At 40.6% G+C, this 16,059-nt stretch overlaps 1 protein-coding gene across 5 annotated transcripts in view; it reads left to right on the top strand.

Moving 5' to 3' along the window:
- The window catches only part of palld (palladin, cytoskeletal associated protein), a 147,790-nt gene that overhangs the window by 73,853 nt on the left and 57,878 nt on the right, over positions 1-16,059 (top strand). For all 5 annotated transcript variants that reach the window (XM_052095411.1, XM_052095415.1, XM_052095410.1 and 2 more), the window contains 4 exons: positions 4,234-4,375; positions 7,125-7,148; positions 7,867-7,986; positions 12,308-12,695. In XM_052095411.1, the coding sequence (XP_051951371.1) occupies positions 4,234-4,375; positions 7,125-7,148; positions 7,867-7,986; positions 12,308-12,695 (674 nt within the window). The remainder of the gene's footprint in view (positions 1-4,233; positions 4,376-7,124; positions 7,149-7,866; positions 7,987-12,307; positions 12,696-16,059) is intronic.

Here is a 16,059-nt window from a genome sequence, read left to right as displayed (position 1 = left end):
ATTCATCTTCTACTGAAATTTTGTTACCACTCATGAGTTCTTGTTTAGAAAGAGGTTTAGAACTGAATGTACAGTAATGGTCCACTACCTTTTGTACACTGAATAAAATGTGCAAACAATACATTTCATTTTTATTAAAAAAATCAATATTTGAACTTGAACATTTTTGTTTTTAATTATAATTTATATATATATATATATATATATATATATATATATATATATATATATATATATATATTTAATGTAAAGTTGTGTAAAATGTAGGCTAATAAAAAAAGTATTATGCAAAAGGTTTTAAACACTGTAAAATGTCGAGAACGAGTAGAGAAGTATTAGATTCTTGCTTTTATAAGTGCAGAACATTGATCATTTAAACTTTAACATACCGATTTATTGATGTGAACTGAGAAGCTAACTCAGCTCCATCTTCTTATTGTGGATTTGTGTAGTAACATCAATGTGTTGAAGGGGTTATGGGATTACTTCATACAGATGAACAAACGGAGTGGATTTGATTCAGAGTCAGATTGATGATCGTTCAGATGCAGTCATTTTATAATAATTTTGTAAATTGTTTTAGTGTTGTTAGGCTTTTAAAATGTGTACTAGTTCAGTGGTCGAGGAAATAAACACAGTCCGAAAATATTAACCCGTTTCCCCGGAAGGAATCAACTTCAGCGTTGGAGTCGTTTCCAACAAATCAAATCGATTCTCAATTCCCAACGCATCAGAATCGAGGAATCGATTATTTTTGGAATCGATTCCCAGCCTTAAGTGGAGCTGTAAGGAGAACAAACCAAACTCTGGCTTTGTCAACAGCGACAGCACAAGATAAGAACCCGTTCCCTATCGAGAGGTCTCTCCTATTGCGTAAGTAGCTTACGCTATGGGAAAACTCAGTTTCTCGAGAAATATTGAAGTCTTTATGTAAAATGCATTGCAGCTGCACAGCAGACAGTGATGAGCGAGGCAGCTCGGTCATTGGCTGTGCTGCGGCAATTGCTCGAACCAGTGACGGGGCGACTTAGAACGCGCGACCAATGGGGGCGCGTCCCGCATTCGCGCGCTCAGAGCCTGCTGAAATTAGCATATGAGGGCTATATAATGAACGTCCCATCATGCCAGTTCTTTTAGATTTAATCTCCTTCAGCGAAGACCTTCTCTTCGCTGGATCCTCCGGATTTTTGGAGTCTTTCGCAGCCGTGGACAAGCTTACAGCGGGACTGCTGAGAGGACATCTTCAGCCGCCTTCGAAGCCTTCTGCTACGCCATCCGGCGCGCATCGCATATCCTTTACTGAACAAGCGTCCGCCCCCGCGACGCTTTTTAAGAGTAAAAGAGTTATTTTCCAGGCGTTGTTTCAAATGCCTTCAGCCTGCGCCTCGTGCAGAGGCCCTCTTTCCGACGGAGATCGGCACATCATCTGCACTCGCTGCCTGGATCTGGACCACGCAGAAGCTGCACTCATTCAGCCCCGCACTCGGCTCGCCTAAAGCCTTCTTTCTCTTCTTCGCTCGCCTCAGTGGACGGCGCGAGAGAAAGAGGCTACGAGGCAACTCCGCCCCTAGAGGAGACTGTGGCCAACCATCTATGCCCACCCTCCACCGCTGGATGGAAGGCCAGAGCTTCTCACCCATCGAAGCCGTGCAGAACCACATCAGCTCTCACCGGTCGCGCATATGCCGCCGCCGGTCAAGCTGCGTCAGCGCTGCATTCGATGGCGGTTCTACAAGTGTTTCAGGCCAAACTTCTCCGCTCTATGGACGAGTCTGGACCTGAACCCGACGCTTTTAAGGACCTGCGCAGTGCTACGGACGTAGCTCTGCGAGCCACAAAGGCCACCGCCCAATCCATTGGCCGGGCCATGGCTAATTTGATCGTCCTTGAGCGCCATCTGTGGCTAACGCTAACGGAGATGAAGGACGCGGATAAGGCACCCTTCCTTGACGCACCTGTCACTCCGAGCGGCCTGTTCGGACCTACAGTGAGAGATTTCACGGAGCGCTTCACTGAGGTGCGGAAGGAGCTATGCATCACTTCCTGCCTAAGTGCTCCAGCTCATCTCAAAAACCACCCCAGCAGCAGCAGCGAGCCAGGGCAGAGCCGCCCGTCTCCCAGCCGAAGAGCAGACCTGAAAAGGACGCTCGACGCCGCTCACGTTCCGCTGGCCGAAGAAGCCGCAGGAGCAACGAGGCCCTCGACCCAGAATCACCCTGAACACAGAGCCTCGTAAGTCTTCCTAGCAGCAGGAAGAAAGAGAGGGAGTACGCGTCTCGCAAATGCTGGACCGCTCCCTCGCAAACATTTAAAACATTACCCAGTCCCCTTACAGGCGGCTGGAAATGTCTATACAGCAGTCAATGGGCCAGTCATAAATGTCCACACTAAAGTGCGCATTCCCACATATCAATACTGTCCAAACAGTGCCAAACACCTCCCCAGCTCAGGCTGGATGTCTCAAAAATGTAGATCGTGTGCCTATTGTCATGTATGCACCACTACACACAAGCACTGTTCCCACAGTTATAAACACTTCATAGTAACCTCAATTCCCTGAGAGGAGGGAACGACTATTGCATAAGCTGCCGTGTCTGTGCTTGGTCAGTTCGCTTCAGTCGATTGAACCTAAAAGAACTGGCATGACGGGACGTTCATTATATAGCCCTCATATGCTAATTTCAGCAGGCTCTGAGCGCGCGAATGCGGGACGCGCCCCCATTGGTCACGCGTTCTAAGTCGCCCCGTCACTGGTTCGAGCAGTTGCCGCAGCACAGCCAATGACCGAGCTGCCTCGCTCATCACTGTCTGCTGTGCAGCTGCAATGCGTTTTACATAAAGACTTCAATATTTCTCGAGAAACGGAGTTTTCCCATAGCGTAAGCTACTTACGCAATAGTCGTTCCCTCCTCTCAGGGAACTGAGGTTACGTTAGTAACCGAGTCGTTCTTTCATTCAAAATGCTGTGTTGAAACCAAAGGGAAACTCCTCAGAAGCGTCTGTCTGACGCATGTGTACACTGACGTGTCTCGGACAGGTTGACAAATTCAATTGCAAAATGGATTGCTGTGGACTGTAGTACAATGATAGGCTTATGTTCAATAATATAGAAATAAACTAGCATGTATTGCCTTCTAAAGCCACTTTTTGATTTGTCTTTATAATTATTTAAATAATGAGTTGTATATATATGAGATATTGAATTATTGTTACTTGAGGACCTTTCTCAGCAAATATTTATATATATATATATATATATGTATATGTGTGTGTGTGTGTGTGTGTGTGTGTGTGTGTGTGTGTGTGTGTGTGTGATTCATTGTGATTAATCTGATTAATTAATCGGCATATCGTGTAATTAATTAATGAATTTTAATCGATTGATAGCACTAATAAAAACACAGGAAAATGATGCAGACAGACACAAAAACACTCAATACATTCAATGTATACCCTGCATTTATATCAGTTCAGGTATTCCCTAGGAAGGACTTTGATGACTCTGGTGCTGATAGAGCTCTACCAGTGGAGCTAATGGAACACTCATGTACACGTGTACATAAAACATGAATGAAAACTTGCTTTGTTGTGGACAATGCCCAGAATACTCAACAGACACTAACTCACACGCACATGTATAAATTACTCTATAACTTTTAACCTTTGTTAGTTGCTGACAGCTTCTTTCATTTGCTGCTGTTATGTTTTCAGTCCGAGAGAGTATGTACTTGAGAAAAACAGAGGTGTTGAAAAAAAGAGCAGAATTAGTGGTTGTACACCTTTTCATCTTTCTTCTCCTACTTTTTCCTTCATTTATTCCATTAACCTGTCTAGTCTCTGCCCTTTTCCTCTGTTTACTGTTAAGTCTGTAGTCCTAAAACCTAAAGAGAATTATCATTTGTGAGCCATGGCTTACATCTGGAACTTCCAATAGGTTATTGAATAGTGGTCTGTGGTTAACCTTACTTCATGAAACATTCTTATTTTGTTTTTCCAAATAAATCACACACAGTCAGACCTCAAATTTGAGTTTTGAAGCCACTGTTGCTACACAAGGACTACAATGGTTATCCGATTCAAGCATGTAAGCTCACATCCTTGTGGTAGTTGTAACTAATACGTAGCAGCTTGTAGTTCTTAGCTCCATCTGGACTTATTTTAAATCATGTTGACACTTACCTCTGCCTTCAGTTATGCATTTTAGTGTTAACTTTCGGTTCTCTCTCTCTGTAGATGTTGCAGGACACACAGGCATCTGAAGGTCAGGTGGTGGTTTTGGAGTGCCGGGTTAGAGGATGTTTTCCTTTGAAGGTCCAGTGGTTTCGGGAGGACCAGGAGATCCAGGACTCCCCTGACTTCCGCATTCTGCAGAAGAGTAAGAATAACAACCCAGGGAACTATTTAAACAATTTGAACAGGGTTGGGCTGAATTCAGAATTTAAGAATTGGCTTCCTTTCCATTCATGAGTTGGAATTTGAATTGAATTGGCCTTGCCCTGTCGAATGTTGAATTGGAACGACAGAAAGATAATTTTACAGACTCGCAACTCAAAGAAATTCAACACAATCACTCAACAGAGGAATTTCATTAACCCAAGACAAGTTTTACTTAAACATAATTTCTTAATTTTGATTAATTATGTAAATTGTAAATATTTAAACCTTTATTTTTCACATTTTTCATTGAATCTGTTATCTGTTGCAGTCTGTTGAATTACAATTCTACATTCTGTTAGCTAATTCAATTCAAATTTAGCAGTTAACTTGGAATTTAAAATCAGTCTCAATTTACAATTTCAATTTAAAAATGAAAATTCTCTCATTATTTTCTCACCCTCATGCCATCCCAAATGTGTATGACTTACTTTCTTCTGCTGAACAGAAACAACGATTTTTAGAAGAATATCTCAGCTCTCTAGGTCCATATACGTTATACAAGTGAATGGTGGCTTGTCAGGACAAAACAAAGAGCATTTAAACAGGCCAGTATAATTCATCTAAGAGTGGGCAGAGATTGCTCAAGGAAAGGATGTGCCAAAATATGTGGTATCTGCCAAAATGTGCAGGGTGCCGCCAGTAACAACTGTAAACAAACACGCACTTGGACAAAGATTCACATTAAAGAGAGTGGCAGTGATTTACACTATTCAAGGACACCATCATCTCCGTTCAGATTGCTTTAGAGCTAAAAGGGAATGGAGCAGCCTCCATTGGGCCAACATCCCTTGGGCCCACCACCCATTGGAGGAACCGCAGGAGTCGGGTGCGCTGCCATATGGGCAGCAGTGAAGGCCGTGGGCCTCGACGGACCAGACCCGGGCAGCAAAGGCTTGCTCTGGGGACGTGGAATGTCACCTCAATGGGGGGGAAGGAGCCGGAACTAGTGAGGGAGGTGGAGCGTTACCAGTTGGATCTGGTGGGGCTTACATCGACGCACAGTTTTGGCTCTGGATCCGTACTCCTGGATAGGGGATGGACTCTATTCTTCTCTGGAGTTTCCCAGGGTGTGAGGCGACGGGCGGGTGTGGGGATACTCACGAGTCCCCGGCTGACGCCACTACGTTGGAGTTTACCCCGTGGATGAGAGGGTCAGCCTCCCTACGCCTCACGGGTTGTGGGGGAAACTCTGACTGTTGTCTGTGCATATGCACCGAACAGCAGTTCAGAGTATTCGGCCTTCTTGGAGACCCTGAATGGAGTCCTGAATAGGGCCCCAGTAGGGGACTCCATAGTGATGCTGGGTGACTTCAACGCACACGTGGGAAATGACAGGGACACCTGGAAAGGCGTGATTGGGAGGAACGGCCTCCCTGATCTGAACTCAAGTGGATGTTTGTTATTAGACTTCTGTGCTAGTCATGGATTATCTATAACAAACACCATGTTCGAACATAAGGATGCTCATAAGTGTACGTGGTACCAGAGCACCCTAGGCCGAAGGTCGATGATCGATTTTGTAATCGTGTCGTCGGATCTGAGGCCATATGTTTTGGACACTCGGGTAAAGAGAGGGGCAGAGCTGTCAACCGATCACCATCTGGTGGTGAGTTGGGTCAGGGGGTGGGGAAAGACTCTGGACAGACCTGGGAAGCCCAAGCAAGTAGTGCGGGTGAACTGGGGACGTTTGGAGGAGGTCCCTGTCCGCGAGATCTTCAACTCACACCTCCGGCGGAGCTTTTCAGGCATCCCTGCGGAGGTTGGGGACATTGAACCGGAGTGGGCAATGTTCAAAGCTTCCATTTCTTCCTCAGAAATTCTTTGTTGTTTATTTCAGTTGTTACATCCTTTTGCAGTTTATTTCTCTCTCTAACTGTGCGGTGCTTCAGCCATTCAGAGAGCTACCGTAAACCCTCTGATGGACACCTCAATTGAATTCACGCACATTTGATAAATATATTTTTGATGATGAAATCATAACACGGGCCACAAAAGATGTGCAGCCCGAGTGCCACAAGCTGAGTAGCGCTGCTACCGCATGCAACGATACATAAATAGACCTTGTCCAAAAAGAACGATTTGTAGAATTTATGGATTACTGTGTTTGGACAGCTAATAATTAACATCAGAGAAGTGTAGCCCCTGACTTATAGTCGTTAGTTCGAAGTTATTAACACGATTCGATAATAGAGGTCACTGTTGCCCCAATAATTACAAATGTACAGTTCTATCCTTCTAATTGGTCATTTGTATTCATGACAGAAATATCTCACGACCCAGCAGACAATGATCCGAGACCCCTTTTGGGTCTTGATCCAGTGGTTAAGAAACACTGTGCTAAATGACTCTATAGGACCTTGAAATCATGATTGACAATGAGACTGCTGATGTCAAGATTTTTTGTGAAAAAGGAGTTATATTTTGGTCTGTTCTCACCCAAATCCAGTTGGATAGCTTCAGAAAACATGTATTGAAACACTAGAGTCTTGTGGAGTACTTTTATGAAGCCTATATGTGCTTTTTGGAGCTTCAAAATTATGGTCACCATTCACTAGCATTGTATGGACCTACAGAGCTGAGATATTATTCTAACAATCTTTGTGTGTGTGTATGTATGTATGTATGTATATATATATACCTAATATTTCCATACATATTTCTCTTATTTATCCTTTTTTTTTTTACAGAGCCTAGATCAGCAGCAGAACAAGGTAAGCTTTCTATTCATTGCTGCTTCCACTTTCCCCTCTTGCTGCTCCTCTTTTTCATAAAAACACCTTCCTACGAGTACATTAAGATAATGACATTTCCTCACTCTGCCAGCCAACACTCTCTGTGTCACAATAATATTTGTATATGATGTAATCCCAACAGCTGTGATATCATCAGTATGCAATATGGCCTAGATTGGACTCCAATTGCCAAAGGCAATGAAAAACAAAAATCCATGGTTAACTGAATGATCTGCAAATATGACACACTTGGGCTGAAACCTCCTATGAGTCATATTCTTTCATACATCTGTGCATGTGTACCTTCTATCTTTTGAAAGTGAGACTGTCACCTCTGTCTGTGTCTGAGGCAGTAGGTCTCTCTCTAATACTGAATCACCTCCATAACCATCAATTACCTGTCTACATTCACCACACCTCTATGTCTACTGTTCTATCACCTGTCTACATCCCTTACTCATAACAGGCAATGTTTACGGTGTGCGATTGTCTTGTCTCTGTATACGCTTAATGTCTACTGCTACAGTAGCATTTGACTATTGGCCAATTAGCTTGCATATAGAAGCTCCATTTAAGTCCTTTGCCAGTTAATATGTGTGTCTCTATATAATTAGTCCTAATTAAATACATTTCTGATTGTCTGGTATAATTTCACAACACTCTATGTAACTGATATATCCTCTGATTGGTCTTGTAGAGGAGATCTGCACTCTGGTGATTGCAGAGGCATTCCCTGAAGATGGTGGTCTGTTCTGCTGCACTGCAACCAACCAATATGGCTCAGTTAATAGCACTGCAAAGCTCACTGTCACCTCAGGTACATTTAACTTTGTATTTACAATGACTATATGCTAGATCAAAGTACTTGGCTATGTAAATATTTAAGTGGCATGAAGAGCCACACTGTCCATTAAAACGTACAGTACAGTGGTGTCAAAGGTTGGTGAAATATAAAGAAACATCTTATGAGAAAAGTTAACCAGTGAACAGTTTCTACAGTGGCCTGTTAAAGTATTTTGACCTTATACCAACACTTATTAAAATTTATGGAATTTGTTGCATTATATAAGAAAATATTAAAAAGTGACATTTATTTTAAAGAAAGATACAAGCACATTAAAGTATTTGGACACCATGTGATTGTCAAACATAGTGGTATATATCCATAGTTAATGTGATGAACTACACCTGTGCAGTACTCTGCTAGGATAACTGTGTGAAATTGAGGTGAACTGTCTTCATATAGTACATTCACTAAAAATGACCAAAGGACCAGATGGTTAAAAGTGATTGCAAAAATGCCTAAAGAAAAAGTGAAGTTAGCTTGAAGAAAATGTCTAGAATCATTTGTTTGCAGATGCCAGTTGGTTTGTTATTTTGTGATTCAATGCTATGTAATCCATATATTTGAAATGTGTATGCACTGAACAGGGTTGGGGAGTAACGGAATACATGTCCGTATTTACAAAATACAAGTAACTGTATTCCACTACAGTTACAATTTGACTATTTGATATTTAGAATACAGTTACATTCAAAAAGTATTTTGAATACTGAAAACATTACTTGCATTTTATTGTCATTTGTTCCATCAGTTGGAAAACATTTATACATATAAATGATGTGATCCAAAAGTGCATTTAAACAGCGGTGAAACACTTTCTTATGATGTGTTACATACGAGCAGACAGAGTCGTTTGAAGTGAGTTTGGAGCAGAAGAAATCAAAATATTACTATTTCTAGCTATTTTACATGAACCTGTTACAAATCAATTTTAGATCATAATTTTCCTTTCTAAGACCTTTAATATTAGGGCAGAAATCTTAGTCTTGATGATAATTTTTTTTATAAGTGTATTTTGTCTTACTGGCAGTTTTAGTTTTTTTTTTTTTTCACTTTTTATTAACTTAAAAAAATCTGCCAGTGCTCAAGTAATTAAAAGTATTTCCATTATGAACGGAATATGTTACAAATAAAATTTTACAGCATGTGTTCTGTATAGTGAAATACATTGGAACCCCCTCCACCATGGAAGTGTTTTGCTAAATGAGATTATGTTCAGTTTATGTTCAGAGTGCAGTGTTCCTTTTTAAAACAAATTCAATAACATCATGATTTGAAGTGATGCCAAGGAATGACCATCTAAAAACAACAAAATGAATCAAAGTAAACAGTGAAACTACTACTTGATGGTTTAACATTACAACAACCTCTCAGGTTAACTGATAATGATAATAATGAGGTAATGCTTGATTCATAATGACTTCATTCATTTACAAAACATTTTATGGGGCCCTTTGTAGTGCGTCTTAAAAACATGACAATTGCATGTAGCCAACCCGCCACATCATGTCCATATCACCACAGGGTCATAGTGAGGATACAGTAAATGTTGATAACTGTGTGTCACACTGCAAAGCCAGGGGAGGTATAAATGTTTATACCCAGTGATGGATTGAGTGCACTTATGGAACAATTAAAGCAGAGTACAGAGCCAAACAAACATGCATTCAGGGTTTGACACAATCCAGGAATCTGACAGCAATAACTGAACAAGACTCAAGATTACTGGAACGCTGGTTGAATAGATTTCAGAGAATCTAAGCCAGATTTTAGTGGTATTGTTGCATTAAAGTTCAAATTTGGGATAGTTGTCAAAGTTTAAATTAGAGTTTAGCTGTGGATTAACTCTTGATCCAGGATTATAATCAGGGCTGGGTTGACATTATAAATCTGTTTCCCATGTAGGTGTGTTTGTGTTTTGCAGTGACAGTTTAGAGTTTCTTTGAATGCGATTCAGAATAGCACTCCCCTAAAAAATTTTCTTGTCAAAATGTGAAGGCTGACCTGGTCTGGCCTCTCTTACAATACAGTTCAATTAATATTGCCAGGATCAACAATAAAGATGTTATGCTCCGATAGCACTCACACATAACTGATTTATTTGAGGCTTTCAAGACTATTTGTAGTCATTCTCTCGACAAAAACTCATCAACATTAGCCAGCTAAGATAAAGTTACCGTGGTGACATATTGAAATTCACAAGAACAATGTTCAGTTCATCACACAAAACCAAATTTTTATGTTTGCAAGGTGTAATGGGAGTTATGGAAAGGAGGAGGTGAGAACCGGCTTGACAATATAAATTATATTTAATTAAGAACTTAAACCAAAAGACACAAACACACACATATGACGGACAGCTGCCCGTAAACGCTCTCTCTCTGTCGCACCACTGTCCGCAGTCGGCCTTTATGCCTCTCGGAGGCTTGATTAGCCTGATAAGGGGCTGGGTGTGTAAAATCACGATCTGGCCCCGCCCTTCGCCCTGTCTCACAAGGCAAAAAAAACTCATATAAATGATCAACAAATGGTTGAAATGTAAGAATGTTCTGTAAGCCTTGGCCCAATGCTAGGGAATGTGACAGGTCCATCAACACCAGTCGGGTGATTAAAGGGATATTCCGGGTTCAATACAAGTTAAGCTTAAGCAACAGCATTTGTGACGTGATGTTGATTACCACAAAAAATGTGAATGGGGCTAATCCATAAACATTTACATAGTCACTGATTCAAAAGATTAGCCACAAGTCTCGTACATTATGTGTTTTAACATGATATTAATGTGATAGAATTGCTTACTAACCTTTTCTGTGTAAAGTTGTATCCAATTTTACAACTTTGTCGCCATAATGACAAAACACTGCACACTCTAAAACGACTGTAAAAATTACTATTTTAAACAACTTACAGCTCAAATAATACACAACTTTTAACAAGGAATTGATGGAAGTGCTTTTACAAAATTATAAGCTTCACATTTCTGCCTTTAAACCCTCCATATATGAACCCCATTCTCTTCCGTTGACTTCCATTCACTGTAACCTCGTTTTTTGCTTTTTTTGTATAGAAAATATAACGAAGAGTTTGTATATAACGAATATAATGAAAAGTGGCTTGGCCTTTTTTACAATACACAATTCGAGTTAAAAAATACATTAAATGAAAATTAGCTATTGTTATTAATTTTTTATTTAAAGCAGGGGTTATAGGAGGGCGCAAGGGGGTATTAGGGGGTCCACTGAAAATTTCAAGGGAAAAGAACATTCTAAAAAAGAAAAGGTTAAACAAACTTAATCGAATTTGTCATTATTACTGTAAAAAAATAAGTAAAAACTAAATTGGTAATATTTTATTAAATTGACAGACAGAATTTTTAACAGTATGAAATAAAAACAAACCAGCAAATACCTTAGGTACTATAGTCTACAGTGGTGAATGCTGCAACTGGGCCCCCCATCCTGGGAGTTTGGGGCCCCCTGCAGCTGTGGGCCCCAGGGTTTAAGCCGTGCCTTAATACTGCTCTGGTCCTTGGCAACAAAAATTTAAAAACCCTCATCTAAAGCATTGTTTCCCTGGTTTCAAAAAGTTAATCAATGACTTACTCATTTTTGCTTATTCCATAAAAGAAATAGTTCACCCAAAAATGAAAATTATCTTCATAATTTACTCACTCTCATGCCATCCAGCCACATAACAGATGTTGTGTTTGGCTTTCTTTCTTCTACAGATCACAAACGATTTTTAGAAGAATATCTCAACTCTGTTGGTCCATACAATGCAAGTGAATGGGTACCTAAACTTTGAAGCTCCAAAAGGCACATAAAGGCAGTATAAAAGTTATAAATGTGACTTCAGTGGTTTAATCCATGTCTTCTGAAGAGATATGATTGGTGTGGGTGAGAAACAGGTCAATATTTAAGTAATTTTTACCCTAAATCTCCACTTTTACTCTCAAAATGTGAAAGTGAAAGAATTTAAGAAAGTAAAAGTGAAGATTTATATCAAGAATGGACTTAAATATGTGATCTCACCCACACTTATATCATTTCAGAAGACTGAAATTATTAAACCACTGGAGTCTGGATGGATGGATAACTGAGTACTTTTTGGAGCTTCAAAGGTCTGGTCACCATTCACTTTCATTGACCAACAGAGCAGAGATATTCTTCTAAAAGCTTTGCTTGTGTTCTGAAAAAGAAAAAGTAAATGATAAAAATAATTAACATTTTTGGGTGAACCGCCCTAAAATGAACTGTAATATAACATTTACTCTTATCTTGGTTCTCCTAACTAGTTGCTGAAGAGTTGGCCAGCAACGGCGTATCTAGGGATGATTGCGTGTTTGAGGACAGCCAACCATTCCCTCCTCCTCCTCCTCCTCCTCCCACTGAGATCAGTTTGTTGGAAGTCCCGCCCAAAACCCCGCCCAGTGCTGAGGCCTTCCAGATAAATGAACTGGACATCTGGCCCAGCATCATGGCATTGCCTGTGCGGATCTCCACCAATAAAGAGCATCATGAGAATCTACCCAACAAACCTCTACAAAATGGCCAGGCAGTAAACAAGCCACCAGATGAGAGTCTACCATCACCTTCAAGTGTAAAGGAAACAGTGGCTCAACCTCCATCGCCGTCACAAGTTAAGGGTGCTCCACCTCTCCCCACTAAACCCAAACCCAAACTGTGAGTACTGCAACTGAATCCTGTACAATAACACAACCATAAAGTTTTAAAATGGTAAAGATTTTTTTTAAAGTCTCAAAGATATTTGCCACTTTCTACATCACCAATCAAAAATGCAAAAATCATTACTGTTCAAACAGGTTGCCTGAACACCTCCCTGTTTATCATTATCAAACATACAGGTTGTTCTGCCCCAAATGACGTTGGTTGAGCCAATGTTGCTGTGTCGGTCCAGACGGTCACTCAAATAAACAGATCAAAGATAGTCTCTTTGATATTGTAGTTGTCTCTGCATATTAAGTAAGGTTTTAACATAAAAAAACAACACACTTCAACTTTAAACTAGATCTACCTGATCCCATTGAAAATTGCTTGAAATAGTGATATAGGAAATATTTCTATATGCATTGCAAACAAAAACAAACCCTTCTTATTCAAAGAATTTTACTTTTCTGTTGTTACAATCGCCTGCCAGACTAAATTCTCAATGTTTCTCCGCTATTACATGTTACTTAAAATATAATGGCCATCAACAACTCATAGTTAATGATCCAGCTACTATAAGACAAAGCTTCTATATTATCCTGCTGGGAAGATTCGCATAGGCCAGGATGAATTTATGCTGGTTTGGTGTTAGTCTCTTTAATGAAGCTGATTGATCAAGTTACAAGGTGATTTTCTGGTTAAGCAAAGTTGCTTATTCTTGTTGCAGATCCATGCTTGCAACTGTTCAGCATCTCCCTAGCAACCACTTAAAACACCCAGGCAACTGCCTAGCAACACCCTAGTGATCACCCAGAACAACCTAACAACCATTTAGCACCACCCATGTGACAACCCAGAACACTCTAGCATCCACCTAGCAAACACCTAGCAACATCTTAGTGACCAACCAGAATACCCTAGCAACTGCCTAGTAACCACCTAGCAATGGACTTGCGACCACCTAGTACACTCTAGAAACCAGCTAGCATCTCCCTAGCAACCTACCCAGAACACCATAGCAACCACCTAGCAATGCCTGAGCGACCACCCAGAACACCCTAGCAACCACTTAGCAATACCCGAGTGACCACTTAGAATTCCCTAGCAACCGCCTAGCAACCGCCTAGCAACCATCTAGCATTGCCCGAGCGACCACCCAGAACACCCTAGCAACCACTTAGCAATGCACAAGCAACCACTTAAAACACCCAGGCTACCGCCTAGCAACCACCTAGCACAGCCCTTTAGACAACCCAGAACACCCTAGCATCCACCTGTCAATCACCTAGCAATGCCCTAGCGACCACCCAGAATACCCTAGCAACCACCCAGAACCTACAATAGATAGATAGAGAGATAGATAGGGCACTGGTACATGGTTGCTAGGGTGTTCCTGGGTGGTTGCTAAGATATTCTTATGGAGCAGTTTGGAATCGTACCGTACCAAACCATGCTCAAGTGGAAATGCAACTACTCGAAAGGTTAAAAAACAAGCCACAGAATCGTTTAGCCATATGATGGAAAACCATCTCAATTTAGCAAACTGATGGGGACACCGCATTATATGGATACTGCAAAACACACATTTTTTTGGTGACCAGCAGCTAGGGCATGCCTCCCCTACAAAAATTGGACTCTTAGACATAATAAGCCAAATAAAAGCTGAAATCTTAAGTGGTGATGCTTACAACTGTATTTGTAGTGATGAACTACTCCCAGCTGTCTAGGCATGTCAGTTTGTGTGTTAATGGGAAAGGCCCACTTAGAGTACATGCATTGCTGCATGCCATAAATCTCTGGGAGATGTGCGTGGTATGTGTGTTTGCATGTGTTTGTTTATTAGCAGTTGTGCTTTGGCTCCTTCCACATTGTAGAGGGATCATTGTTGGTATATCAAATGTATCTCATAATATACTAACATTTAATCATCAAGATTTTACAGCAAGATGTTTAGTGAGATACAGAGGGTTTTGTGTGTTTAGGTGTTTTGTTCAATACTTCAAGGTTGTTTGCTTTATATTACTCAGTAGGTGCAATTTGACTCTCACAATAACTGTTCCAGGTTTTGCAGAAAGCCTCCCTAAATTTGGGGTCAAACAAAGTAGACTGCCCAATGGCACAACACCAACATACAAGCAAATCAGAGCTAACAAGCCAATACATGCTTGGCTTAAGAACCAATAACCATTTAATTCGAAGGTACTAGCCCTAATTCTTCCTATTAATCTGTTGGCCTTTTGTCCACATCAAACTAATAGAGCATTGTTACATGAGGATTTATTCCGGCTGAGTTCTAAGGATGACCTTCTAACAGAGGGCTATAAATAAGATGTGAATGGCAAAAACTTAAAAGTGCCACTGAGGGAGGTACAAGCAATGTTTAAAAACAGGTCAAAGGGGATTTTAACTTAATGTAATTCAGCACTGTATTCTTGCCTAGAATAGATTAAATTGGCTGTTTTGTGTGTGTGGCATAAGAGTATATTTGGGTTTCTTTATGTGTGTATGTGCACGTGGCATTAGGATATTGTGGAATATTGGGATATACAAAACAATTTATAGGCAATGTTTGTTTTCTGAAAAGAATCAAAGAGCTATTTGTCTCGGTGGTTATTGGCTGATTTTGGGTGGATTCAGGTGCCCTTCCTTCTTTACTACCCTGGTAGAGTAGCATGTGTGTGTTTAGTGTGTTGGGATGAATGTAGAAAAAGCTGATTGCGTGTATGCCCAATAGATCATGTAAATAGCAAGCTATACATATAATTCTGTATATGCTGTTCTGAAAAGACAATAGTTTACATGGCATTTTCGACAAGCTTTTTCCATCCATCTTCCCATCCATTCTGTGATTCCAGATCAAATGAGCAAGCAGACGACTTCACTAACGAAAGGTAATACAAAGAAGAGGTTGATGCAGCCTGAGCGTGAATAAAGTGTGTGTGTATGAGTTTGATGCGCATGTGTAAGCTATGAAAGGGAAATTGTTTCTTATTGTGAATGTGGTCCAAACTGGGATTTAAATGGTATGCAATTTGGCAAAAACTCTGTCTTTACCTGAGCCTCTGCAAATCGCAGCATTGCTATAAAAAGCTGCTTCCCCAACTGATTTTCAACCAGAATGTCACATATCAATGGCTGGTAGAGCTGTGTTCTAAATAATGATACAACGATACATTGTCATGTTCTCCTTGCCGATGCATGTACACTATCGATGCAGCTGTGTCCATTTCAATATTATTGAAAGTTATCATATCTATCATGTGACAAAAGTTGAACACCATCTTTTCCTCAACATTTTGGCCTTCTGAAACACAGAGACGGCGCTTTTGACAGCAAAAACAGTGTGTGAAATGAATTTATTGACAGAACATAACTCAAA

This window comes from Xyrauchen texanus, chromosome 28, assembly GCF_025860055.1.
Source record: "Xyrauchen texanus isolate HMW12.3.18 chromosome 28, RBS_HiC_50CHRs, whole genome shotgun sequence".
Lineage (NCBI taxonomy): Eukaryota > Metazoa > Chordata > Actinopteri > Cypriniformes > Catostomidae > Xyrauchen > Xyrauchen texanus.
Note: the sequence above shows the minus strand (reverse complement) of the source record. Positions and strands in the feature narration are given on the sequence as shown.